This window comes from Eptesicus fuscus, chromosome 22 (assembly GCF_027574615.1).
Source record: "Eptesicus fuscus isolate TK198812 chromosome 22, DD_ASM_mEF_20220401, whole genome shotgun sequence".
In the NCBI taxonomy this organism is placed as follows: Eukaryota; Metazoa; Chordata; class Mammalia; order Chiroptera; family Vespertilionidae; genus Eptesicus; species Eptesicus fuscus.
The window spans coordinates 31,574,499-31,601,830 of record NC_072494.1 but is presented as its reverse complement, the minus strand read 5'-3'; the positions used below and the strand labels follow the sequence as shown (position 1 = coordinate 31,601,830).

Genomic DNA, 27,332 nt, shown 5'->3' with positions numbered 1-27,332 from the left:
TGTTAACGTAAGTGACTGTGTACCTTTTATCTTGACATTAGACAGAAGACAGATGTCTGTTTGTTTATGGTTTCCTTAGCTGGGCCAGCTGTTGGCACCACCCGCGGTTTGCATATTTCCTTGGTACTCCCTTATCTGCCCTCCCTACCCCACCCCAGCCTCCCAGAAACCATTAGGAGGAGCAGACGGCCACCAGAACTGACATGACTAGGATCCTCGTAGTGCCAGTACAACTTCTGCAGGTGTGACATGGTACTGGGCAAAGCTCACATTTTCACACAGAAACAACCTCCCCCGACTCCTGTAGCAGAGCCAAGTGAACAGGCTCCTGTTTCACCTTAAAAATTCAGGTTTGTTTTTATAGGACGTGATCTTATATAAGGATCATGAGGAGAAACGTGTCATTGTGTTTCTCTTGTGGTCTCAAGTAGCCTGCACGCTCTGCCTGTCCCTGGAGTACTAGTCCAGTTTTGTTTTATGCTTTTTCCTCGTTGTTTATTGAGGTCATTATTTACATACATCAAAATCCAACAATTTTAAATGTACAGTGTGATTACTTTGAGTAATTGTATTCAAAGTTAACTACCACCACGATCAAGACATAAAATAGCCCAGCTGTTGTAGCTCAGTGGTTGAGCATCAATTCATGAACCAGATCACAGGTTCGATTCCTGGTCAGGGCATGTACCTGGATTGCAGGCTTGATCCCCAGTAGGGGTGAGCAGGAGGCAGCTGATCAATGATTCTCTCTCATCATTGATGTTTCTATCCCTCTCGTCCTCTCTCTGAAATTAATTATATATATAATATATAATACATATATATTATATATAATTAATATATATTATATATTAACATAATTTATATATTAATATACTATATAATTAATATATATTATATATTAATGTAATTAATATATTATATACAATTAATATATTATATATTAATGTAATTAATATATAATAATATAATTAATATTATATAATCTCCCCTTTGCCAAGAGTTGATTTTTGAGACAGGTAATTTAGTTCTACCGTGTGGTAAAGATGAAGTGAGATGTGCGGGCACCCTCACATATTGGTTGGTATTTTTATCATGTTATAATATAACCATCTCCGCTACTACATGTTTATGCAGGCTGACTCCCACAGCCCAAACAGAAGCACAAAGCAGGCCCCCCATTTTATTCAGGCCTGGCAGCCCCAAGCCTACCAGCCCGCTTCCAGGACTAAGTACACAAGGGCACGCGTGCCTGTGCTTCCAGAGAACCTCGCTAGGGGGCAGAGTCGGAACTAGGAATTTCTAACGCCTGTCGTAAAAGCGCGACGTAAAGCGGGTCTGCTTTACGGCAACTTGCTTCCGCCGTAAAGCGCCGGCGGCGAGCCCACGCTGGTGGGTAGAAGGAACAAACTTCCCGGTGGGTAACGCGGCTTTGGAAGGCGGGCTTTCTCGCGATGGGCAAACGCAGCAGCCGCAGCCAGAGCCAGCTGCTCAGCACCCTGACCAAGAAGCAGAAGAAGCATCTTCGGGATTTCGGCGAGGAGCATCCCTTCTATGACAGGTACGGAGGGGCCGGCGTCTTTTCCGGGGCGGGAGGCGGCGGGGAGCCGCTCCCCGGGCTGGGCCCGCCGGTCTCCCGGGGATGGCGAGGGGCAGCTCCCGCCCGTCCCCACGCCTCCCCGGCGCCCGAGTGCTCGGGGTGCGCCCCGCGGTGCTGCGCTGGGCAGGATGCAGGCGGCCACCCGGCGGAGACGGGTCTTCCTGCCTCATGTTGAGCCCGTAGCTTGATGCCGGACCACGCTCCCGCGGCGTCGGCTGGTGTTTGTGCGGAGAAAGATTTTCCACATTGATTTGCTTTTTGCTTTCTTTGAAGACTTGCTTGGGACCTTCGAACCCATGTGTGGGCAGTTGTGGGTTCCGCTGAGTGCCAGGCTGCTCCCACCCCTGGGCCGCTTTATCCGTGACCCAGAGGGATGTTCTAATGAAGACATTGGCTAGAAACGGTGAATCCGAGGCCTTTTATTTGCCAAATTCAGCCATTTTTTGGAGGAGGGCCAGTTGTTGTGTGGCGCTAGTGCTTGTCATGGGACCTCGTGAAACTTTTCATTTGTCAGTTGTTACCCATTTGCTATCTTCTTACCTTGGTAGTCCCAGTGCACGTGTTGTTTTTACATGACTATAGTTATAATGTGTTTAGAATGGTATATATTCTGCCTTTTTCATTGGTGGTTGTGTCATCAGACGTTGTCCTAATTGCAACATACTTACAGTTAAACATTACCTGTTTCTTCTCAGGGTTTCCAGCAAGGAAGCGAAACCGCAGATTTGTCAACTGGTAATGCTTTCTACCTTCTTTATGATAGTTGGTTCTGGGTTGTTACTTTTAAAATTATCCTATCCTCCTATATAATAAAAGGCTAATATGCAAATCGACTGAACCGCTGAAGATTGGTCGCTGTGATGCACACTGACCACCAGGGGGCAGATGCTCAACACAGGAGCTGCTGCCTGGTGGTCCGTGTGCTTCCACAAGGGGCGTGCTGCTCAGCCAGAAGCCGGGCTCATGGCTGGCGAGCGCAGCTGTGGTGGCGTTCCTGAGGGGTCCCGGACATCGAGAGGGCACAGGCCAGGCTGAGGAACATCCCTCCTTCCCCTCCCCCCTCAGTGCATGAATGTTGTGCACCGGGCCTCTAGTATGTAGTAATAAAGTTTGGCTACATTTCCATTCTTTTCAATTCTAGATGTAAGCTGTTATTTTAGTGATGTTGCTTCATTTTAAATGCAGGTGTCATTAAAGTGCCATGTGGTAACTTCAACAGTAACCAGAATTTGAACTGCTCTGAGGGATCAATCTATCAGAACCTGCTAGGGATGCTTACCAGCCTGCATTCTTTTTTTGTATTGTAATTTTCCTGTTGCTCCTTTAAATGGGCCAAATGTCTGACAAATAGGTTAGATCTCCATAACCTAAAGCTTTATGTTAGCTTTCTTCCCGGGTGGAACATTAGCAGTTCAAAGAGGATTAAGAGCTGGCAAGCATGCTTCACTTATTTAGGTGCCGTGCCTTTATTTAAACAAGGCATGCGGCCTGCCAGGCTCGAGTTTGACATGGTTGTTAGGGTCTTAGCTAGATTAACTATTTTAAGTACATGTGGTGCTGGGCTTGCTTGAATCGATAGGATTGCGTATTTGCAGAAAAGCTCATTTTTATTTAGGAAAGTCTGAGCCTGTTATGCTATTGGCCTGAGGTAGCAACGAGAACAATATAATCGTGTTTTTATATTAAATTCCCATTTTCCTTTTAGTCAGAGAGCTCAGATACATCAAACTCTGAAAGTGAAGCAGAGAGTGAACCAGAACAAGTTTCTGGGTACCACAAACTACTCGCCACATTAAAGAATGTTTCTGAGGAAGATGAGGAGGAGGAGGAGGAGGAAGAAGAAGAGGAAGAAGACGATGACGGAGACGACGACGGAGATGACGCTCTAGCTGAGGCAGAAATGAACAGCGACAGTGATGTCAGTGTGGAGGAGGAGACGGCAGCAGAGTCTTCTGGGATGCCGGAGAGTAAGTGTCTTCGTGTGGGTTCATCCTCAGTGCCAGGGCCATAGACAGGGTGCCCCCTGGGCACAGTGCCCTGGACTGTGTGAGCTTGGTGAATGCATGTGGATCCAAAGCAGAGATTCCTAAACTTGTTGGCCTTAGTAATACCTTTGAGAGTCTGATGAAAACCTTCTTGCGAGAAAAATGCAGAGGTAGCATTTTTGCTTAGGATTTCCAGGACTTGACCAAAGTTTCCCTTAATAGAGGAAAGAGAACATAATTTTGCTTTTGCAATGGTCTCAATTTATTCAAGGGATTTCTGTTCCTCAGAGAAACCTAGTTTAATGGAAAAGAGACACAAATATACACAGTTTTTCAAGAAGCAGGTTTTCATGGAACAGCTGGATTTAAGGTGGTGAAGAGCTGCCGAGCCAGGGTAATTTAACAAGGGGGAGCTTCAGAGAAGGGCTGGGATTGAAAGCTTAAAGGCACCCTTTCTCACTAAGAGTCCTAGGCTGCTGCTTTCTTTAAAATCAACTTTATTGAGGTCTGATTTACATGCAATAAAGTGGACCCATTTTAAGTATATAGTTCAATGGGTTTTGACAAATGTATACACCTGTGTTATTACCATCACAATGAAGCTACAGAACATTTCCAATAACTCCAAAAAGTTCCTTCTTGTCATTTTACAGTCAGTTTCCCATCCCAGGCACCAGGCAACCACTGACCTGCTTTGTTTCACTAGAGATTAGTTTCGCCTGTTCTGGACGTTTATATAAGTGGAAGCATATAGTATGTAGCCTTTTGTGTCTGGCTCCTGTAGCTCCTCCTTTTGTGATTCATCCATAGTATTCTAATTCATTAGTTTTAATAGGATAAAAATTCATTGCCTCAAAATTAGAGGTGTGGTGTGTTTTTTCTTTTGTTTTTCCATTTTTCTGTTTTGGATTTTTCAAAATCAAGTTGTTTTTATAAATTATAAAAGTAACATATATATTTACTGTAAAAATCCAAGAACGTAGTATAGTTAACCTATATCCCCACCACTTAGAGATAAACATATTTAGCATTTTATATAATCTGCCAGGCTACTTTTTTATAGGTATGCATATAAGTACGAGTATGTACATCTATTTGTGTGTATGTATATAACGATCTCATACATTTCTGTTACTTAATTTTTTCTTTGGTAATATAACATGGACTTTTTTCCATGTCTGTAACTGGACTCACATTAGCTTCTTAACCGAATAGTATTTCATTGTAAATGATATGTGGTAACTTAATTATCCCATTGATAGACAGTGATGGAATCATTTTTCCCAGTAATTTCTTGTAAAACCCAGTGCTGTGTTGACTGTCTTACATGTAGAGTTTAATGTACTTTGTCTAGTTATCATCTTGGAATAAGTTCCTAGAAGTGGAACTGGGTCAACAGTCAAGCTTAATCTTGAAATTTGTTTTCCACCTGAATTTGCTTAGAAGTAAATGATGGCAATGGGCATCAGTGTTGAAAAAAGCTAAGGAATTAGATTTTATTTGTCAACAGACGTATCATTGTATTTACAAAATCTTTCTCAAAATTGGAGGTAACGTCTTACCTGCTGACCCCAAGGAAAAAGATGGGGACGAGGCACCCGGCACATCACAGCAAGAGTCGCCGGAGGAGTTTACAGACACAAAACATGAGTCACTTTTCAGCCTGGAAACCAATTTTCTCGAAGAGGAAAGTGGAGGCCACTGTCCTCTGAAAGCATCACAAGGTCAGAATTCATCAGGTGCTTAGCACGGAGGGTGTGGGTTCACACACACTAATCTCTTGTTATGGAATGAGGAGCAATAAAAACAGATACTTTAGCAGCCGGATTGTGCTTTTCAATGGTCAGGCAGCATGGGGAGTCGGGAGTGAGGTGGGGGAGCTGCTGAGGAAAGCAGACAGCTTAAGACTGGTAGGAAGGGCGGCCAGTTCCCCAGGCCTCGTTTCCACAATTGGAGACGTCTGACTGTCTTCCCATGTAGGGAAGGAAGGGAAAGAGGAGAAGTACTGTGCATTTTCCTCTCTACCTTCACTTGCTCTTCTCTGCCTCTCCTGTACCCCTCCCACCACCCCCACTCTCTCTAAAAACCATTGGGAAAATATCTTCAGGTGAAGATTAACAAAAAATAATAATAATAATAAAATAAAGGAAAGAAAGCCACAGAGGCAGAAGAATTTGAGGGCCGTGTAACTCAAAATTTACATTTTGAAGAGGTAGATTGAAGGTACATCCTGTAATACCCCAAATTTCAGAATGAGAAGTTTTGAAGGTTTTTGAGCTGGGAAGTAGTGTGATTAGAAAAGTGCTTTAGAAAAATGAACCTGTCAGAAACTTTCACGCTCTGGACTGGGAGAGGGTTTGGGGAAAGTAATGGGAAAAGGGTGAGTTAACATGAAGAGCAGCATGTCATTCGCAGGGGAAGGCCAAAACATGCCTGCCATTTCCTCCAAGTGTTCTGACAGTCTCTGTTCCTCAATTAGACCCGTTTCTACAACATGTAAACGCGGAGCTGAAAGAAAAGGAAATTCAGGCCGTTGCCACAAATCCCAAAACTACCCACGAGCTAAAAGTAAGTGTCGCCGGGTCAGCTCAGCACGGGGGCGGAAAGCTCCAAGTAAAGCAGTGTCTTGGGTTTGGCGGTCTCCCCGAACACAGGACATCCACCCGTGGTGGAGGGCTCGATGGGGAGCAGGACACAGGGAGGCTGCAGGAGCCTCCAAGGGCACAGGTGTAGCTAGAAAGGGACTGAGAAGCTGGAGTGTGGGAGCCAGTCTACCTGTCTTACATTTCCTCGTTTCCTTTTTTTTCTTTTTATAAATATATATATATTTTATTGATTTCAGAGTGGAAGGGAGAGGGAGGGAGAGAGATAGAAACATCATCGATGAGAGAATCATGTCTGGCCGCCTCCTGCACGCCACCTAGTGGGGATCGAGCCCGCAACCCAGGCATGAGCCCTTGACTGGAATCAAACCCGGGACCCTTTGGTTCGCAGGCCGACACCCTATCCACTGAGCCAAACTGGCCAGGGCCATTTCCTCCGTTTTGCTCCTGCTCAGTTGTGTGTGTGTTTAGTTCTGTACTGTTTTGTCGCATGAGTAGGTTCCCCTACCCTCCACCTCAATCAGGATGCAGAACATTCCCAGCACCATACAGATCCTCCTGTTTCCCCTTGCCCCATTCCCAATCCTTGGTAACCACTAACCTTCTCCATTGCTATAATTCCTATAACACTGTTTGAAAAAGTTTGTCTGAATCATGAACCTCAGCATTTCCTACACTGTAAGAAGAGCATTCAGGCTTGTGGTGAGGATTGAATGACATTACTGTAGATCACGAAAGATCTTGGTAAATTATAAAGTACTATGTGAATATGAGGTATTATAATTCATTTCTAACATAGCTCTTGCTCTGTCTCTCCTAGTGGCCCACTCTGGGTCAGCTTGTCTTTTCATCCAAGTTTCAGAAGTTGGAAACATTTAAACCCCCAAAGGACCTTGACCTAAAGGCACTTTATCTCCAGAAGCCCCTGGAATCCACCTGGACCAAGACCAACAGCCAGTTTCTCTCTGGTCCCCAGAAATCAAGTAGCCCCTTCACACCGCTCCAGAAAGAGCTCTTCTTGATTATGAATTCTTACCAGGACTTGTTCTACCCAGAAAGGACCGCCCTGAAGAACGGGGAGGAGATCCGCCACGTGTACTGCCTGCACGCAATAAATCACGTCCTCAAAGCCAACGCCCAGGTGCTTGGCAACAACAGCAGGCGCCGGAGCCAGAAACGTGGGGTGGGCGACGATGACGACTTCAGGGACCAGGGGCTGACGAGGCCCAAGGTGAGTGGCAGCAGGAGAGCTTTGCCCTCAAGAAGGAGGCTGCAGGGCACTGCCATAGAGGTGCCTGGCACTTACTAGGCACTCAGGGATTTTAGTGATTAGAGTAATGAATGAGGCCAACAGGGAGCACATCGGATGGCCAGGTAGTGTCAGAGCAGTGCTCTGTGGGCTGATTCTAACAGCGGCTCTAACTGGGACCTTGTGAGTAGAAGGTCCCTCCATGATAATTCTCCTTTAAGATAAATCCTGAACGTACATAAATAACGCTCTATTATCCATCTCTCCTTTGTGATTGTGGAGCTGGATGGGACCTTACTGAGCCTCTTGTTTGATCCCCACATGTGACACTCTGGACTGAGACCCAGATTCGTAGGGGCCTTGCTAAAGAGAGCCAGGAGGGGAGTAGCAGAGGTGGGGCGAGAACCAGAGATTCTCCTCACTAAGCCCCAGAAATACGGGAACCTTGGAAAAGGGAAAATCCCCCTTTTTCATTGTATAGTTATTGCTGCTTAAAGTGGTTATATTTATTTGGGCTCAAACCCAAGCTGCAGGTGGATTTAGGGCTGTGATAGAAAACACCTTTAATTCTGTTAACTGTCCTTGCTGTTACGGAGCTAGATCTTATGTCGGCTGTCCCTCCCCCTAGCCCATGCTGCTCCCTACTAAAGAAGCCTCATCTTTTTAGATTGTTCCCATTGAGCTTAATGGGGTCTCCCAGTTTTAATACTGCTGTGGCTCGTGGAGTTTCTTTTTTCTTTTAATATATTTTTCTTTTATTATTATTATTTTTTATAATCCTTACCCGATGATATTTTTCCATTGATTTTTAGAGAGAGTGGAAGGGAGAGGGAGAGACAGAGAGAAACATTGATGTGAGAGAGACACATTGATTGATTGCCTTCCGCATGCCCCCAACCAGGGCCAGGAGCCTGCGATCAAGATACATGACCTTGAACAAAATTGAACCCAGGACCCTTCAGTCCACAGGCTGACACTCTATCCACTGAGCCATACCAGTTAGGATTTCAGAGAGGAAAGGAGAGAGAGATAGATACATCAGTTATGAGAGGGAATCATTGATTGGCTGCCTCCTGCACACCCACTACTGGAGATCGAGCCTGCAATCCCTGCATATGCCCTTGACCAAATCGAACCCGGGACCCTTCAGTCTGCAGGCCGACGCTCTATCCACTGAGCCAAACCAGCTAGGGCTCTTAGAGTTTGATAGTCCATCCTCCTTGTTTGATCACTGGGAAATCGAAGCCTAGACACTTAGTGTCACAGTTGGGACAATATTCACCCCTCTTCACCCTCAATTCATCGTCCCTGCATTGAATCTCTGTCCCCTTTTGGCCATGCTGGTTGCCTTCTGGAGAAACTACTTCAGAGTCCTGAACATCAGGATTATGAGATTATGTCTTTCCATTTAGAATCGAAAAAAAGAATAAGAGACAGATTACCCAGGAAGCACATTGAGCATATGGTGAATTACATGATCTAATTGGGGTTATTTCCACTGACGGTATTGTTTACAAAAGGGTGGTTAGAAATTATTTATTTTTTAAGCATTTTTGTTTTTCCCCTCAATAGTTATAACTTTAACCTGCTTAGGAAATGTTTGGAAAACTAAGGCCTAAATTTCCCATTAAAATAGGATCTTATTTCACAAATGTTTTATCATAATTTCTGAAAAATGTACTACAGAATGTCTAGAAAAGTAGTGATGCATTTGTCCTTTTCCTTGGGTCTTAATGTGTAAAAATACTAAGTTTCGTGGGAGACAGAAGTGAGTCACATTCCTTGCCCTCAAAGAGCTGTGTGTTTATGTCCTTGGGTTTTTGCTAGTGGACTCCTCTGTTAAGGGCATTGACTTAGCCTAAAAGGTATTTCCCAGTTCTGCTTGAGAATTGCCTCTCCTGGAGCCATGAGATTGAAGTCCACAGGACGTGGTGCTGTGGATATGAAAGTTGCTCAGCTTCTGGTACTGAGTCAGGTTCTGTGCAAAGGGGCGGGGGCCCCTGCTGTACAGAGGGCGCGTCAGCAGCACATGCTCAGCAGGCTCACCTTGAGCTGCCCTTTCCCCTTCCCCACCACGGCTGCCATTGCTCCCCCCACAGGTGCTGATAGTGGTGCCGTTCCGGGAAGCTGCTTTGCGGGTGGTCCAGCTCTTCATCAGCCTCCTTGAGGGCGACAGCAAGAAGAAAATAATTGTGAGCAACAAGAAGAGGTTTAACGGAGAGTATGGCTCCGATCCCGAGGAGAGACCTCCCAACCTGAAGAGGCCTGAGGATTACGAAGCCGTATTTGTTGGCAACATCGATGACCACTTTAGGATCGGTAATTCCTCCTCGTCAAAACCGAGACCCTGAGGTGTGGGGTCTCATAGCTGGAGGCTGAAGCCCGGAATTAGGCATCTTTCAGGGGTCACTGGCTCAGCCTCCTGACAACCAGCGTGCATTTGAGACATGTTGTTGGCCAGGGCAGAGAGTCTTACTGAGGCTGATGGGGCAGACACTTGCTAATGGGGTGCAGCGTCTCTGAAGGCACAGATAAAAGGCACATGACGTTATAACAGAAATGTCTCAGCACACGCATAGCTGCAGTGCGTAGTCGGTGCTGCAGGAGTCCTTGGGAAGCTGGAGGTGATGGGCTGAGGGGGTCAGTCTGGGGAGGCTGAATAAACAGCATCTGCACAGTGGTGGACCTTCCTCCTGCCTGCCATCCCCCCTCTCCCCCCCTCACCTCCCCTCTCCTCAGCTATCACCACACAAGACTTCCTGACTCCCACTCAACCATTCACACTTTCTTGTCTCTCATTGAGCTCCCAAGTACTTGGTTGGTTGTATATTAGATAGAAGTTCTTGGAAAATATTCATTAGTCAAATATGCTCATTCATCAAACACTTATTAAGCATCTGCTGTGCTCCAGGCACTGTTAAGAAGCTGGGGATACAGGAATAAAAGTTACGATGCCTACTGGTAAGGAAGTCCAGCCTCATGGGGGAACAGGCAGTCCAGAATGATAACTGTTATGATCAGAGGTCGCAGTGGCAGTCCTGGGAGCATTTAAAATGATCTCCTTACCCAGCGTGGGCACAGAGTGGTTAGGGAAGGGCTCCTGGTGGAGGTGCCATCTGTACTAAGTTGAAACCTGAGTAGGATTTAGCCAGTTACAAATGGGCATGGTCAGAGTGGAGGAAAAGATTTGGGACAGGAAACTGCATGTGCAGAGACCTCAGGGTGAATAAGCCTGGCACGACCTAAAATGCACCCAGGCTTCAGCGGGGGTGCCGGGTGCAAGGGGACAAGAGCTGAAGTGCAGTTTTAAACTTGCAGGTGTCCAGTGAGCACTGACAGAGCTGATGAGTCTGCAGCTCAGAAAAGAGACGTGGGCTAGAAATATAAATTGGTGGAGAGGTGATGTTAAAACCCTGGTTAGTGAATAAATTTACCCAGAGCTTTATGTAGAGTGAAAGTTGCACCTGAGGGTGAATCAGGGATTTGTGGAAGAGCTCTTTGGATCTGGAAAGATCAGTAATGATTGAAATGGAAGTCAGCGTTCGAAGCACCAGTGAGGAAAAGGACATTTCAGGGAGGGTGTGTTCAAAGTGCTGCTTATGCATTCATGACAAGAAACACTAAAGTGCCATTGAATTGTTACTGAGAGCTATTGGCGACCTTAACAAGAGCCATTTCAGTGACTCCCGAGCATCAGAGGCCCGGTTGTGGTGCACTGAGATGTCAGAGTAGAGGCAGTTTTCTGGAGAAGTTTGACGATAAAGGAAAGGAAGAGTGGGAGCCAGCAGGGACCACAGGTGCAAGGGAGGGATGATGATTTTAATAAGTCAGTTCCAGCATGGTCTATGCTAAGGGGAAAGGTTGGGAAGGTACAAGGTTGGGGTGCTTGGAGAGGGTGGGAGCTAATGGCGGGGTAGTGATGAATGAACTGACGTGTACTTGGCTGTTTTGTGCAGGAGTGGCAATACTTCAGAGAAGCATCCGGCTCTATGCCCCCTTTTACTCCTCGGACATCCTCATTGCCTCCCCTCTGGGCTTGAGGACCATCATTGGCGCAGAAGGGGAGAAGAAGAGGGATTTCGACTTTTTGTCTTCTATTGAGCTTCTCATCATTGATCAAGCTGACATTTACCTGATGCAGAACTGGGAGCATGTCCTGGTAATGCTGGTCATTACATGAGAGGGCAGGAAGCTCTGGTTTGTCCTGTGGGGTTAATTGAGTCTAGATTAAAACGCAGGGTAGTTTGGAAACAGGGACATAGTCCACATTTCCTAATTATCCACAGATTGGTCAGTAAACTGTCCAAAGAGACAGAAATTCTTGTCAATATTTTCAAATCTCCAGAAAAGATTTCCCCTGAAAGGTCACTTCTGCTAATAGACCTTTAGTGTGGCCTATTCATCCCTACTAGAAGTGTCTTTATCCGAATAATGCCTCTCACGGTTTATGCTTTCTTTGGGTTTGGTCTTCAGTGGAGATGGGAGAGCATTGTTCACAATTTTTTTAAAAAATACATATATTTTTATTGATTTCAGAGAGGAACGGAGAGAGAGAGTTAGAAACATCAGTGATGAGAGAGAATCATTGATTGGCTGCCTCCTGCACACCCCACACTGGGGATCGAGCCCACAACCCGGGCATGTGCCCTTGACCAGAATCGAACCTGGGACCCTTCAGTCCACACAGGCTGACGCTCTATCCACTGAGCCAAACCAGCAAGGGCTGTTCACAATTTCTTAATGTGAGATCTTGTTTTGCAGAGAAGTGCAGATGTCTTTATTCCTCTACTGTAATTTTTGCTGTAATTTTTATTTCTCCCTCTCCATATATTCTGCAGTGTTGTCAGTTTTAGGATTAAAAACCTATGCTTTGGAACAATCCTTATCACGGAACTATAGGTGTGGTGTTTTTTTTTTTGGTTTTTTTTTAAGGCATATGAGAACTTACCTTTCCCACAAGCCCAGGGCTTGTAAGAAGTTTGGGACAAAAGGGAGTACTTATTTATAAAGGAGAGCATAACTTATAGTACTCATTACCCTTCAACAATATTATAAGATAAAAGTTTAAATAGAAAAGACATGATAATGGTTCATTGTCTTTCATTTGAGGAAGAGGCATGTGTGGTGGCTCTGGGAATGTAATGTTTTGAGAACATGTCATTGAAGGACAGAGGCTCTGTTTTCCATGTCGTTTTCCTTCTTGACCAAGTGTGGGACTGAGGAGCCCATAGAGTAACCAGGGGGCATTTCCTTTTAAAGGAAAGTTTCTGTAGGCACCATTTGATCCTCTTCAAAAGGTCCCCGAGGTGGCCAGTTTCAGCTTATCTTCTCGGGGTTGTTCGCTTCACTTTGGGCAAGTCACTCACTCATCTGAGCCTCAGTTTTCTTGCAGTTTGGGAGATGACAGTACGTACTTTTTTTTTTTTTTTTTTTAATATATTTTATTGATTTTTACAGAGAGGAAGGGAGAGAGAGAGTTAGAAATATCGATGAGAGAGAAACATCGATCAGCTGCCTCCTGCACACCCCCCACTGGGGACGTGCCCGCAACCAAGGTACATGCCCTTGACCGGAATCGAACCTGGGACCTTTCAGTCCGCAGGCCGACGCTCTATCCACTGAGCCAAACCGGTTTCGGCGACAGTACGTACTTTATCCATGGGGTTAAATAGGATGACAGACTTGTAAAATGCGTAGCAGCGCCCAGTTGGTAATGCTCAGTAAATACTAATGGTAGTGTGATTTCTGTTGAAAGCATTTGATGAACCACATGAACCTGCTGCCCTTGGACTCACATGGGGTGGACTTCTCTCGAGTGCGGATGTGGAGCCTCAATAATTGGTCCAAGTACTATCGCCAGACACTGCTGTTCGGGGCCCTGCAGGACGCCCAGATCAACTCCGTGTTCAACAAGTACTGTGTCAATGTGCAAGGCCAGGTGCGTTCTCCCCCTCTGGGGCTCCTGAAGCATTGCGTGTCATTTGGGTCTCGAGGAGGAAGGAGAGGAGAGAGGAGATGATGGCGACAGCTCGCCGCCTAATGCTCTTGTTGACTCCTGGCAGGTGGCTGTGAGGAACGCCCCGCTGACAGGCGCCATCAGTCACGTGCTGGTGCAGCTCCCGCACGTCTTCCAGAGGATGGAAGCCGAAAACCTAGCTTCCGTGATTGACGCCAGGTACCTGTCCCTCCCAGGGGCACGCCAGTTTACCGCTGGGCTCCGTGCTGGTTTTATAGATCACCACTTACCAAATGAGATGAGAGAACTGAGTCCAGTCATGCCATTGTTACAACAAGACACCGAAGCCCAAAGAGAAATGGTGCCTTGACCTAGTTCCCATAGTTAGTTAGTGGCAGGGTTAATAAGGTAAATCAGAGTCCTTTCCCCTAGACTGGGGCATTTTTAACTTATGTTAATGCTTAATGCTGCAAAGTATCCCAAGGCAACAACTTAATTGTAAGCCCTTCAGGGCAAGAACTATTTTTCTGATTCTCTCTGTATTTTCCCTTCTCCTCATTGTGTTTAGTCAGGGGTACCATGGTAGCAGAGTGGTGTTGAGCATGTAGGAGGTGTTCAGCAAGTATTTGTTGACTGACTGATGACAGAATGAATGAGTGAATGAAGGAATATGTGATTTGGTTGGATACTTCCTAGAATAATTTTCTGCGATAACCAGCACTGCATCTATTCTTTATGATCAACGGTATTAGGGCTTATTTTTTTAATGTGCTTATCAAGGTTTAATCTTACGTAATCGCTTTTCGATGAGGTGAGCCATGTTGGCCTCTTGGGGGGGAGGTAGAGAGAGGTTGCAGCTTGCCCAGGTCACTCAGTTAGTAGGGACGCCACAGGCTCACCTCTAGACCACTGACTTGGCCCTTTGCCTTTCCCAATCAGGTTTAACTTCTTCGTGAACAAGATTTTGCCTCAGTATCGTGATGCAGTCATGTCTCACACGCTCATCTATGTCCCCTCCTACTTTGACTTTGTGCGTCTCCGAAATTACTTCAAGAAGGAGGACCTGAACTTCACGCACATCTGCGAGTACACCCAGAAGTCCGCTGTCTCCAGGGCCAGGCACTTCTTCCTGCACGGGGAGAAGCAGTTTCTGCTCCTCACAGAGCGCTTCCACTTCTACAAAAGGTACAGCGGTGCGAGGCTCCAGGTGTTGTTTCGGGGTGTGTGCGGGGGAATGCAGAGCAAATCACGGCCTGCTCTGAGCACACAGCATGGCGGCACACGCTAGGCTTTTTGGGGTTACAGGACCCGCCCTCACTCTGCCTCCTGCAGGGAAGCCAGGGTTTGGGGGCTTGGACAGACTCTTGTGGTTGCTTGGTTTCCTCCCTAAATGGGCATTGTTGAAAAAGGAGATAAATGAGTGACAGCAACATAACAGTGTATAGATCTGGAGTGGTCCATACTCCAGGCACTTTCTTATCTGTGCTTGTACACCTCGGAAAGACAGTTGAAAAGCTCTTAACTGGGACAGCACAGTGAATACAGGAAGGGGAGGGGCCTGTCATAGAAGCTGTTGCGTGTCGAGATGGAGGCTGAGCACCGTGTCAGTGTTCAGAAAGGTTTGTGTCCTGAGAAGGTAGGCATGCACTTACTTCCTCACCCAGGAGAACCAGGGCCAGGGCCCCTTGATGTTTGCAGAGGCATAAGGTGAGCAGCTTAGAGGTGATTACTTAAGGGTTTCAGCCTCTGTTTAGCTCCCCCACCATGTGACTTTGATAAAATAAGCCAGATTGGCCTTTTTAAAAAAACAATTCTAATTGTGTTGGGTGTTGGTATGTTGAGCCTTCTGTTACTATTTGGGACAGTTGCAGCCCTTTGTTCCCCCAGTTGTTTTGCTAATTCTCTCTGCTGCAAATGAAAAAGCCCTATTTGAACCCTCATCCAAAAGAGAAGGAAATCGTGTCCTGATTCCTTTTCCTTCCTGATTCACAATAATGTCCAATGAATGTAAGTTCTGTCTGTACTGTTTTATTAACTCGCAGTCATATATGCCAACAAGGGGCATATTTTCTCAGAGAAATCTTCCCGGCTTTGGAGCATATCGGATGATGCATCTTGACATTGAATCGCCTATATGCTGATACTAGGATGGTGCTCCCCAGACACGCTCTTGTTACCAAGATGGGAGGGAGGAGCCCGGCAGCTCTCCGGCAGAGCGGGCTGCCCTGACGTGACCTCTTTGGGTAGTCAGCTGACAAGGTGATCTGAGTGGAGAGTGGAGAAATGGCTACAATTGTGTTTCGTGGGCTCCATCCAACTGACAAGGCTGTTGGCCAAAGAGTGTTAATGAATGCCTCTTGTTGACATTATTTGCTTTGTTCCAGAAGGTTCTTTTCATTCATGTTGGAGAGTGATATTTGGGGGGAGCTTGTACTCAGCAGGTCTTAAGAGCCCTTAGTTTTCTATTAGCTTGACAGATGAAAGCCAGCCCTTGTGGTAATGTGGGTAGGCTGGAAAACTTCCCGGTGTGTGTCTTAGCAAGTGTGAATTAAGCTGGGATGAAGACTGTCCTCATAAAGCAGCTATTCAAGGAGAGGGCATGGTGTCCTACTTAAGAGAAAGGAGCCCTGTCTTACACTGTTCATTTATTTACCAAACCATGTTTGCCTGCAAACTCATGAAGACAAACCTAGCATGACCTAGCATGTGCCATTTGTTTTATACCCTGGGAAGGTTAATAGATGTACCTGTGTTGAAGATGAACGGAAAAAATGTGTTTCAGAGTTCTGCTAATTATCTCTGGGTTCCCAACTATAGAGTTTTTTGCTTGAGAGATCACCAAGGTGATGATGGGTGTTTTGATCAGCAATGCCTTTGTGATTTGATTTTTTATTTGACCTTGGAAAAAGTACATGTGTTTTGAACTGTACTATCCAACTCTGGATAAAATTCTGTATTTATCTTCTCTATGGAAGTAGGCAGTGTTAGAAATATTACAGTTTATTTGTGAGCCAGTAAAAAAAATTCAATCTGAAGATTTATTTTCTTTGGGGGACATGAAACCAGTAGAATCTTAGGATTGGATGGGCACTCTGTCAGGATGGCCCTCCAGGGAGAGGGAGGTTCCAAGTTCTTTTCTGAACTTTACCTGTGGGTTCCACAACAGGGAGGATTGCCAACCGGGGGCAAGTCAGAAACTCTGGAAGTGCGATTCCTGGAGTTGGGAAGAGCTTCTGGGGTATTTCTGAGTATCCCCTGCTCCTACATGAGAATCCCAGTTCTAGAAGTGGTAGGCCTGTTCTCTGTAGACCAAATGGATGAGCCAGCCGATGGCCTGACCAGTGGTCAAGTCTCTTTGATGACCTCCCTCAGCAAGCATGTAGCTTCTAAAACAACATTCTTTCATCTAACCATAACACCATTATCATGTCAGTTGGCATTACTACAGTAATATCATGTAACATGTAGTGTCTATTCAAATGTTGCTGGTTGTCCCCAAAATGACGATTGCGGCTGTTTCCCCTTAGCCCAGATTCAGTTAAGGCTCAGACATTGCATTTGGTGAACATGTTTCTTTTATGTGTCTTAGTTAACAGGCAGGGACAGTTTTGCTTCCCAGAAGACATTTGGCAATATCTGGAGACATTTTTGTTGTCATAACTGGAGGGTTATTCTGATGGCCTCATGGTTCTAGTGGGTCGAGGCCTGGATGCTACTAAATGTTCTACAGTGCACAGGACAGTGAATTATCTGGCTCAAAATGTCAGTAGCGCCGAGGTGAAGAAATCGTGACCTAAAATAATTCTCTCTCTTTTTTTTTTTTTTATGACATTGACATTTTTTGAAGAGTCCAATCCAGTTTCCTGTAGAAAATCCCACAGTCTCAATTTGTCTAATTGTTTTCTTATTTAAACCAGTGGTTCCCAAACTTTGCTGTACATTAGAATTCCCTTGCCAGGTCGTACCTCAATGCCAGTTAAATCGCAGTGCCTGGAGCTGGGACCAAGCATAGATATTTTAAAAAACAAACAGGTGATTCAACATCCAACAAAGTTTGGGGACTACTGATTTAGGTGAAACACTTTTTGGTAAGAATTCTACCTAGAGGATGTTGTCTACTTCCCACTGCATCTTATTCATCCCATTCTTTGTGATGCTAAGTGTAATCACTTGATCAAAGTAGACCTGTTCTTCATCCATCTCTCCATTGTAAAAATACCTTTCCTATGTAATTAATGTTATCTATGGGGTGTGTATTGCTTCTTTTAATGGCTACATAGTATTATATTATATGGATATGTAATTAACCCAGTTTTCTTTTAATAGGATTATAGGTTTCCCCCTCTATTTTATGCTATTATATAGTACAACTAAAGGCCTGGTGCATGAAATTCGTGCATTCAGGCGTGGGGGGGTGGGGTGGTCCCCTCAGCCTGGCCTGCACCCTCTTGCTATCCAGGAGCCTTCGGAGGACATCCTTAGTGCTGTTGCGGAGGAGGGAGAGGCTCCCACCACCACCGCTGCGCTCGCCAGTGGTAAGCCTGGCTTCTGGCTGAGCAGCACTCCCCCTGTAGGAGCGCACTGACCACCAGGGGGCAGCTCCTGCGTTGAGCGTCTGCCCCCTGGTGGTCAGTGCACTTCATAGTGACTGGTCATTCCGCAGTTTGGTTGATTTGCATATTAGCCTTTTATTATAATGCCAAGAACATCCATATGCATAGTTTTGTGGGTTTTTTTTCATTGTCTAAAGTTTTACATATGTCTCCTTTTTTCCCCAATTGACCCGCCCTGCCATTCCCACCCCGGGCAAGCCCCCACCGCCCCAGTGTCTGTGTCCATTGGTTATGCTAATATGCATGCATACAAGTCCTTTGGTTGCTCCCTGCCATTTGTCTCTGGATCTATTCTTGTTCATAAAATTATGTTGATCATTATATCCCACATATGAGTGAGATCATGTGATATTTATCTTCCTCCTACTGGCTTATTTTGCTTAGCATAATGCTCTCCAGTTCCATCCATGCTGTTGCAAATGGTAAAGTTCCTTCTTTGTTATAGCGGCGTAGTATTCCAAATGGTAAAGTTCCTTCTTTGTTATAGCGGCGTAGTATTCCATTGTGTAGATGTACCACAGTTTTTTAATCTACTCATCTGCTGATGGGCATTTAGGTTGTTTCCAGATCTTAGCTATTGTAACTTGTGCTGCTGTGAACATAGAGGTGCATATATCCTTTCTAATTGGTGTTTCTGGTTTCTTGGGATATAGTCCTAGAAGTGGGATTACTGGGTCAAATGGGAGTTCCATTTTTAACTTTTTGAGGAAACTCCATACTGTTTTCCACAGTGGCTGCACCAGTCTGCATTCCCACCAGCAGTGCACGAGGGTTCCTTTTTCTTCACATCCTCGCCAGCAGTTGTTGTTTGTTGATTTGTTGATGATAGCCATTCTGACAGGTGTGAGATGGTACCTCATTGTTGTTTTGATTTGCATCTCTTGGATGATTAGTGACTTTGAGCATGTTTTCATATGTCTCTCGGCCTTCTGTATGTCTTCTTTCGAAAAGTGTCTATTTAGGTCCTTTGCCCATTTTTTGATTGGATCATTTGTCTTCCTTTTGTTAAGTTGTGTGAGTTCTCTGTAAATTTTGGAGATTAAACCCTTATTTGAAATATCATTGGCAAACATGTTCTCCCATGCACTGGGCTTTCTTGTTTTGTTGATGGTTTCTTTTGCTGTGCAGAAGCTTTTTATTTTGATGTAGTCCCATTTGTTTATTTTCTCCTTAGTCTCCATTGCCCTAAGAGCTGTGTCAGTAAAGATACTGCTATGACATATGTCTGCTATTTTGCTGCCTATGGAGTCTTGTAGGATTTCTATGGTTTCCCATCTTACATTTAAGTCCTTTAGCCATTTTGAGTTTGTTTTTGTGTATGGTATAAGTTGGTGATCTAGTTTCATTTTTTTGCATGTATCTAACCAAATTTCCCAGCACCATTTATTGAAGAGACTGTCTTGACTCCATTGTATGCTCTTGCCTCCTTTGTCAAATATTAATTGAGCATAATGGCTTGGGTCTATTTCTGGGTTCTCTGTTCTGTTCCATTGGTCTATGTGTCTGTTCTTGTGCCAGTACCAGGCAGTTTTGAGAACCGTGGCTTTGTAATATAGCTTGATATCTGGTATTGTGATCCCTCCAACTTTGTTCTTTCTCAGTATTGCTGTGGGTATTCGTGGTCTTTTTTTGTGTGTTTTTTTTATTCCAGATGAATTTTTGGATAGTTTGTTCTAGATCTTTGAAATATGCTGTTGGTATTTTCATATGCATAGTTGATGACATAGTTGCCTAGTTAATTCCTTAGGATAAATTTGAAAAGAAAAACTTGGTACCTCAAAGGCTGTACACAATTAAAAATTTGCTCACTCCCATGTTCCCCTTATCTTCCCTCCTACCCTCTCACCCCTGCCATCCAAAATACACAATAATTTATACACTGGCCCATTTCTACAAAACCCCGCTTGTTACCAGTGACTTGGTAGTCAAAATGATAGCCTCATTGTTTTAATGTATTTTTCTTGCTTTTTTGTGTTTTTTTTTTTTTTTTTGTAATTGTCAGTTAAATGTAGAGGCTGAGGCCAGAAATACTTATGTCCAGTCACACCTCTTTGTGTGAGGCCACTAGTGTGTGAGTTGGGAATCTAGTCAGGCTTTGGTTGTTACTATAGTAACCTAGGATACAGCCCAGATGATGGCTTCATGTGGAGCAGGGCCTTTCTTCAGCGTCCTGCTCGCTCAGCTTTCACCAAGGCTGGTATCCAGTGGCAGAGGAGGGTCTGCCTCCACACTCCTGCCCCTCCCCCAGCAGCAGGCTGCCCCTGCTTACCCACTGCAAGGCTTAAGGCAGGAGAGGGGGCTCTCTGTCCAGCTCGGTTTTAGGCAGGCCTTGCTCATTCTGGGTTTTGGAGGTGGGACTTTCTCTGGGTTCTTGCACACCCTCATGGCAGCCAAGTTGTGTCTGTAGAGGGTCTTGGTGGGAAAGAGTTCCTGCTTCTCCCCTGTGGTGGCAGACCTTTGCTCACGTCAGTAGGATATCGGGCTGAATGGGTTTCATGTTGTTTCCTCAGGAACAGGCCACTGTTGCTCTTTACTTGGTGTAAGTTGTGGGGATGGACGGAGTTGGGGGATGGTTACTGCCCCTCTCTTAGGGCAGATGACTTTTGTTTCACCTACCCTCCCCCATCAGCAGTTGACCTTTGCCCTCTCCCATTGGCTTCAGGTTTTTGCTTCATTTAAGGTATGGGTCTGGGAAAGTTCGTATAAGGGTACATGTCTGTACCACCAGTGAAGGCCTGTGGAAAAGAGCTCATGAGTGCCCAGCTGGTGTGGCTCTGGGTTGGTATTGACCTGTGAACCAGGAGGTCATGGTTCAATTCTCGGTTAGGGCACATGCCCAGGTTGTGGGCTCGATCCCCTAGTAGGGGGCATGCAGGAGGCAGCCAATCAATGATTCTCTCTCGTCATTGGTGTTTCTATCTCTCTACCTTTCCCTTCCTTTCTGAAATCAATATATAATATATATAGCTCATGAGTGAATGTGAACTAAGGGAGTGTCTAGGAATCCCAGAAAAGCTAAGCTATCATCCAAGCCCACACTTGTCCTTTAAAAATTGCTGAAAGTGTAGCTGTTTTCTTCCTGCCCACTTCCTTGGCAGCTTCTTTTTCCTCTTGTTCTCTGCCAAAGGGGACATAGTTCTCATGTCCTCTTTTCAGAGGGGCTTGTCACTCTGGAATAGTCATTAGTGGCCTGAAGCTGGCCTATCCTGGCTCTTGAGATTTCATTACATGTCTCTTCCCAACTCCAAGTTCAGCAACATGACATTGGTAGCTTGAAATAGGCCATGTGGGAGTATTTACACCACAGAAATTGGCAAATGCTTCAAATCAGTACCCTCCCTTCCCAGCACCCCATCCAATCAGTTCACCTTGTTGCCTCGTAACATCAGCTGTCTAGGCTCAAGAAAAACGCTTTCGTATATGATCTGGAGTTTTCTTGTTAGTATGGGAGCAATGTTCTTTTGAGTTTTCTACATCTGAAGTGGAGCTCAATGTTTGTTTTTGTTTTAATAACTAGCGAGGTAGAACAGCTTACTCAAGTTCATTAGCCATTAGAATCCTTTATGGAAGGTGATGTTGCAACGTGAACCAAGGAACGGGTTGCAGTTACAGTTTGAAAGAGGAGGGTCTCCAGAGAGATCAGGAAGAGCCGTGGGATAAAAACGCAATGAAAGCTTGTTCTCCGTGAACAAAATAAAATTCCCAGGGGAGTCTATAACGTCAGCAATGTATGAGCGAGACTAACAGGAAAAATCAGAAACTTGTCAACATACAAAATCTTTGTTATGGTACCCCAGAGGGAATGATTGACCTCGACCCTAACCATATGGTGAGTCCCTAGGGTCCACCACTCCCTCCTCCCTCCCACCACCACTGTGCAGCAGGGAAAGAATTGCATGAGCTGTTAAACTAATTGCTTTCCCATAATGCCTAATGGGTCCTCAGGCAGGATTTTGTAAATGGATGAACTTGGGACATCTGCCGTGGCGTTAACATGTCTGTAGAGTGACAAGAAAAGACTAATGGGAAAGCATTTACAGTTTATGCAGTTTATCTTATGTGCTGGCTCTGACCTCATCTTCATTACAGAACAGTCTGTGTTGCCTGATTATAATAAGGATAATGTTAAATTGTAAGTGCCTGCCTTTTAAGCTTTCTCTTAGACAGACCGCTAATCCCAAGTCTACTATCTTCTCTACTCTACCTCAGAGTATACACAAGTCTACCCAGAGCAGACTCAAGAAATGTGATTTATTTTATCATCTCTTAAGCCAAATATTAGGAATTCAAATATGTTGTCACAGAAATAATCCCTTCGAGCTCTAGTGAGCGTAACCTTTGGTCTGTTATTGGTGCCCTTGTCTTCCCGCTCGAGACGCAGCGGCCGGAGTGAACTGCGCCCCTGCAGATCTCTTAGGTAGCTTTCCTGTACGTTTCTCAAGTAGACCTGGCCTCTCTTTCCCCTTCTGACAGGTACACTATAAAAGGCATCAGGAACCTGATTTTCTATGAGCTGCCAACATATCCCCACTTCTACAGCGAAGTCTGCAACATGCTGAGAGCCGCCACCAGAGGAGAGGAAGCCGCCTGGACCTGCACTGTCCTCTACTCCAAGTACGATGCCCAGCGGCTGGCTGCGGTGGTCGGCGTGGAGCGGGCCGCGCAGATGCTGCAGTCCACGAAGAACGTCCACCTCTTCATCACTGGAGAAAGATGAGAATTTGTTGAGCAGGACATGGTATTTGGCGTGACACCTGGGCTTGATTCTGTGCCACGTGGACCGGATTCTGATCACTTCTACGGGACAAGGACTGCCATAAGGAAGGAGCACCCAGCAGCATCATGTCTGAGACTTCTTTTCAGGTCACGTGTCCCCGAAAAGTTCAACGTAAACCAAATGTTAGTAACTCCCATCTTCAGGAGGAAACCAATGGGAGGGACTCTTAGAAGTTGATAAAGCAGACTTTTACTTGTGAATATTTTTTTAAGCCATAAATTCTTTTATTGTGATTTTACCTCTAATTTATTACACTTGGTAAATTTGTTCAGATTTGCCTATTTCTGTTTGGTATTTTCTTAAAGTAAGGCATACGTGTCATTGCTTGTGAGAACTGGTGATGAGAAATTGGAAGACTTCTCGCTGCTGAATATCATCTTAATTTTGGATTGCACAGGTTTTGTAGAACTGTTATTTTTCCCCAACCAAACTTAAAAAACTGTAAATATTCGATTTTAATTCAACCTAGAAGAGTGCATTTATTCACTGATTTTTTAAAGTCACAGTAGTAAATATTTTAGTTAAAATATACACTAAAAATACTATATAAAATAATTTCTATTTTGTTTCAAGAAATAATTTTATAAAACTCTTGATGTTGAAATATCCATGTTCAACCTCATCATCTTCATCGTTATTCTAGTCATTCTTTAAGTCGTATAACAGATAAAAAGGAAGTGGTACTTTTTGAAATATTTTTAAACAAAAGTACAGAACCAGAACCATTTGAAAGTAAGTTGCTGACTTGATGGGCCTCTCACTCCTTAAAAACCACCGAAGGACATTTTTCTATGGAACCACAAAACAACCATCAAATCAGGAAGTTGCAATTAGTATCTTGCCATCTAATCTTTGGACCCATTCAGATTTTACCAAATGTCCCAATAATGACCTTCATAGGGAAAGGGTGCGGTCAGAATTACACGCTGCTTTTACTTACCCTGTCTCTGGATGTCCTTCATTCTGGAATAGGACCTCAGCTCTTCACTGGCTTTCTTGACCTTGACCCTTTTGAAGATCACAGGCCAGTTATTTGGAGTGTTTCCTTGTGATTGGGTTAACTTACGCATCTTTGGCAGGAACAGCTCAGGAGCAATGCTGTGTGCCCACTGCTCTCTTGGGAGTCCCATCCCTGCGGACGCTGCCTGACCGCTTGTTTCCGGTAGCGTTTGCAGGTTTTCCGCTGTAGAATCACTTTCCCCCTTTCCTTACAAATTTGTATCCGTACGGACTTGTAGTTTCATCTGTCATTCATTGGGTTGTGATCCGCTACTATCCTTATTTCTTTAGATGTTTCAGTGTCTCAGGTAGGACGAGCGGGAGCACCTTCAAGCCGACTCCTGTGACTTTTTGACTCGCCCTCCGTATACTTGGACATTTCTTTACTTTCTGGCACAGTAAGACATTCCACGCTCGTCTTGTATTTTTCCTACTCCAGCCCTACAGTAGAAAATTATTTTCAAGCTAGGATTTGAGGGCTAAGTGTGCTCAACACTCTTGTGGAGCCACTGGTCCCAGGCCATCTCAGTGGAGTTTGGGAATATTTACTTGTGTGTACATGTATATTATTTATTTCTGTTTCTATATATTAAAATCATGAATTCATATCCTCCTCCGATTCCAGTCTGACACCACAGGGTTCCTCTTAGTTTTCTCCCTTTTCGTATCTGTAACTCCCTCCTCAGAGAGTGGCATATGTGGCTCCCATTTTCCTCAGTGGAACAACCCTTAATTGGTACAAAATTTCTTCTTGGACACACTTAAAACTGCTTATTAAAAAAAAGTGAAAGCACTTTGGGGTCTTTCTGCTATTTCAATAGGCATTTTTATTTATCTCTCTTTTAAAAAAATATATTTTTACTGATTTCAGAGAGGAAAGGAGAAGAAGAGAAAGATAGAAACATCTATGATGAGAGAGAACCATTGGTCGGCTGCCGCCTACACACCCCCGACTGAGGATTGAGCCTGCAACCTGGACATGTGCCCTGACCAGGAATCGAACCGTGGTTTCTTGGTTCATAGGTCAACACTCAACCACTGAGCCATGCCCACCGGGCTGTTTCTCTCTTCCTAACATGGAAAATAGAGAACTATTTATTCCATATGTAGATGGGTTCCCAAAGTTGCAAAAATTTAGGTGACAGTCTTAAGCTTACCGAACCTATGCAACAAAGAACTTTTTATATCTATAGAGTGCCCTGTGCTTATTGGCATATTGGTGCTGTTGTTCACCATCGAGCTTGTCTATTGTGAGAAAAGAAATGAGTTTATTTGTCTAGTTCAGAGGTAAGAGGAAGAAGGAATGCTGATCACCTGCATCTTCTATTCCATTTTCTTTTCCCTGTGGATTGTAGCTAATCTGGCTTTCCTTATCAGCATTCACAAGACTCCCAAATCTCCAGCTCCTCTGCTCCTCCGCTCACCTGTGAGCCCCGATTTCAAGTCCACGGTGTAGCCTGGGGAATACACGTTTTAGTAAGCATCCATGGTGATTTTGGTGCCAGCTTGTAGCCAGGCAACTGCTTCTTGCCTGCGGAGAACACAGGATTTCAAGTGTGAACAAAGTATTGGGTTTTGTTCCTGGCTCAGCACCTGGGAAAGAAGGTAAGCTCAGCAGTTGGCCCTGGCTCCACAACATTCCACTCGAGTCTCTGGAATGGTTTCATTAAAAGGAAGCCTTAGCATCAGGTCTTTTGGACCATGGGTAATAATGCCTGAGCTAGAATTACATGTCTTTTATTTTTCATTTTATGGTTTTTAAAAAAAATATATTTTTATTGATTTCAGAGAGGAAGGGAGAGGGAGAGAGAGAGAGAAACATCAATGATGAGAATCATTGATTGGCTGCCTGCTGCACACCCCCTACTGGAGATTGAGCCCACAACCAAGGCATATGCCCTTGACTGTAATCGAACCCAGGACCCTTCAGTCAGCAGACCAATGCTCTATCCACTGAGCCAAACCAGCTAGGGTACACGCTGTCTTGATATTTCTTAGCAAGCTTCTTTGCAGCAAGTGGCGAGATGGTGCCTATAGAAAATAGACAAAGGAACGGTCCCAATCCTGGGAGGAGGATGAATTATTAGACAGAAAGAGGAACTTACCCAGAAAGTAAGACTTTTAAACTTTTTTCTTCCCCATAGTAATAACTAGCTTAGCACTTTTCTTTTTGTGGGGGAAAAGGCTTTGAATCATGAATGCTTCCTACAGCTGGCTGCACCACGTTCAGCATTCATAAAGCAAGAGCTAGCTAATCACAGAGAACCAGCAGCCGCTAAACAGCCCTCTGCTGGCTTCCAAAGGCTTGTAATTGAGTGCAGATGGCCCGGGTGGGATGGGGGAGTGTGTCCCCGCTGACTTCTCGCACCCCAGAGGGCCAAGGCGGGCTCGGGAAGGCTCAGCGCTGATTGTGCCCTCGTGGGGGCAAGAAGCCAGGCTGCCGAGGGGGTCAGGGGAGGCAGGAGGTGTGAGAGCCTGCAGGCCGCCTTCTGCCCAGCCTCTCCAAGGCCACAGGAGCAGGTCTTCGGACAGCAGAGTTTAGATTGGATGAGTCTAGGGTCTCGAGATTGCAGCGGGCCTGGGGTGAAGGAGCGAGTTGCAAGTTGTTTATAACCATCTGCAGAGCCTCACTGGGCAGCCTGCAGGTGGCTGCGAGGTGCCAGGAGCTTCGGGAAGAGGGATGTAGTGGAGGGATGTAGAAGAGGGATGCATAGACCTCGCCTGTCAGGGAGCATCCTCCAAGGACGGGCCTTCACAGCCAGCCCACCCTCTCCTCCACCTGTCTCCTTCCAGTCTCCCAGTTTCTCTCCCGTTAGAGGAGGGATCTTCATTACCACGTCTACCCCAGACTTCTCGTTGAAAAAGCTTTTCTGGAAGCCTAGCTACATAGAGTTCTAAGCAAACTTCAGTCAGCTGTTAATTACAGAGCCAGGGCATCGGGCGTGGCTCCACAGATAACCATAATGGGTGTAGTTTTTGGAAGATGAAAGAGAGGAGAGCTCCCTCTTTCCTCTGGGCCTAGACATTCCCTCCCCAGTGAACCCCCCCCCCCCCCCCCCACGTTCAGCTGACAGGAGAAAGTGTGTTTCTTTCTAAACACGATTTCTTCTTCCTACACCGTGTGCTCCAATGAGAGTTGTCCTGTTCCTGGAGCTGAACACGGTCCTATTCTCCCTCCCAAGTTTGCTTGCGTGTGTTTCCCGTCTATGAGGACTTTTCTTTCTTCACCGTGGGAAGGAGTGGCCTCTGTTCGCATTGCGTGTGTTCCCATGTAATCCCAGGGTTTCCCTTACACCTCTGGCCACATTGTCCTTAACTCCTGTGGGAGCTGAGGGCCTGAGAAGGATCAGCTCCGGGCTGTGCTCATAACAATGGGCTGGCTGTCTCGACAGTCTCCAGAGGGGTCCTGACTGGTCTGCTTGCCACACGGCTCGTTCCCTGCACGGGGACATCTGAGCCTGCCCCTGGTGGGCAGCTCCACCCAGGTGTCACCCTCTGCTGGAGAAACATCTGCACTTGCTCATCTTCCTGATGGCCCCCCTCAGCGGGA

At 45.4% G+C, this 27,332-nt stretch overlaps 1 protein-coding gene across 1 annotated transcript; it reads left to right on the top strand.

The window, feature by feature from the left end:
* Positions 1–1,385: 1,385 nt before the first annotated feature.
* UTP25 (UTP25 small subunit processome component) lies at positions 1,386–24,567 on the top strand. The gene is made up of 12 exons (XM_054711880.1): positions 1,386–1,561; positions 2,296–2,335; positions 3,306–3,567; positions 5,136–5,309; positions 6,065–6,153; positions 7,009–7,419; positions 9,537–9,756; positions 11,394–11,596; positions 13,193–13,375; positions 13,500–13,612; positions 14,333–14,578; positions 22,480–24,567. Exons 1-12 carry the CDS (start codon positions 1,455–1,457, stop codon positions 22,721–22,723), a joined length of 2,292 nt encoding a protein of 763 aa, XP_054567855.1. The 5' UTR covers positions 1,386–1,454; the 3' UTR covers positions 22,724–24,567.
* The last annotated feature ends 2,765 nt before the right edge of the window (positions 24,568–27,332 follow it).

Bases quoted from the DNA above. Each gene is read 5' to 3' on its own strand.
- UTP25 (XM_054711880.1), top strand. From the start codon at position 1,455: ATGGGCAAACGCAGCAGCCGCAGCCAGAGCCAGCTGCTCAGCACCCTG. The intron at 2,336-3,305 runs GTAATGCTTTCT...TTTTCCTTTTAG, and splicing joins AACCGCAGATTTGTCAACTG to TCAGAGAGCTCAGATACATC. The intron at 9,757-11,393 runs GTAATTCCTCCT...TGTTTTGTGCAG, and splicing joins CGATGACCACTTTAGGATCG to GAGTGGCAATACTTCAGAGA.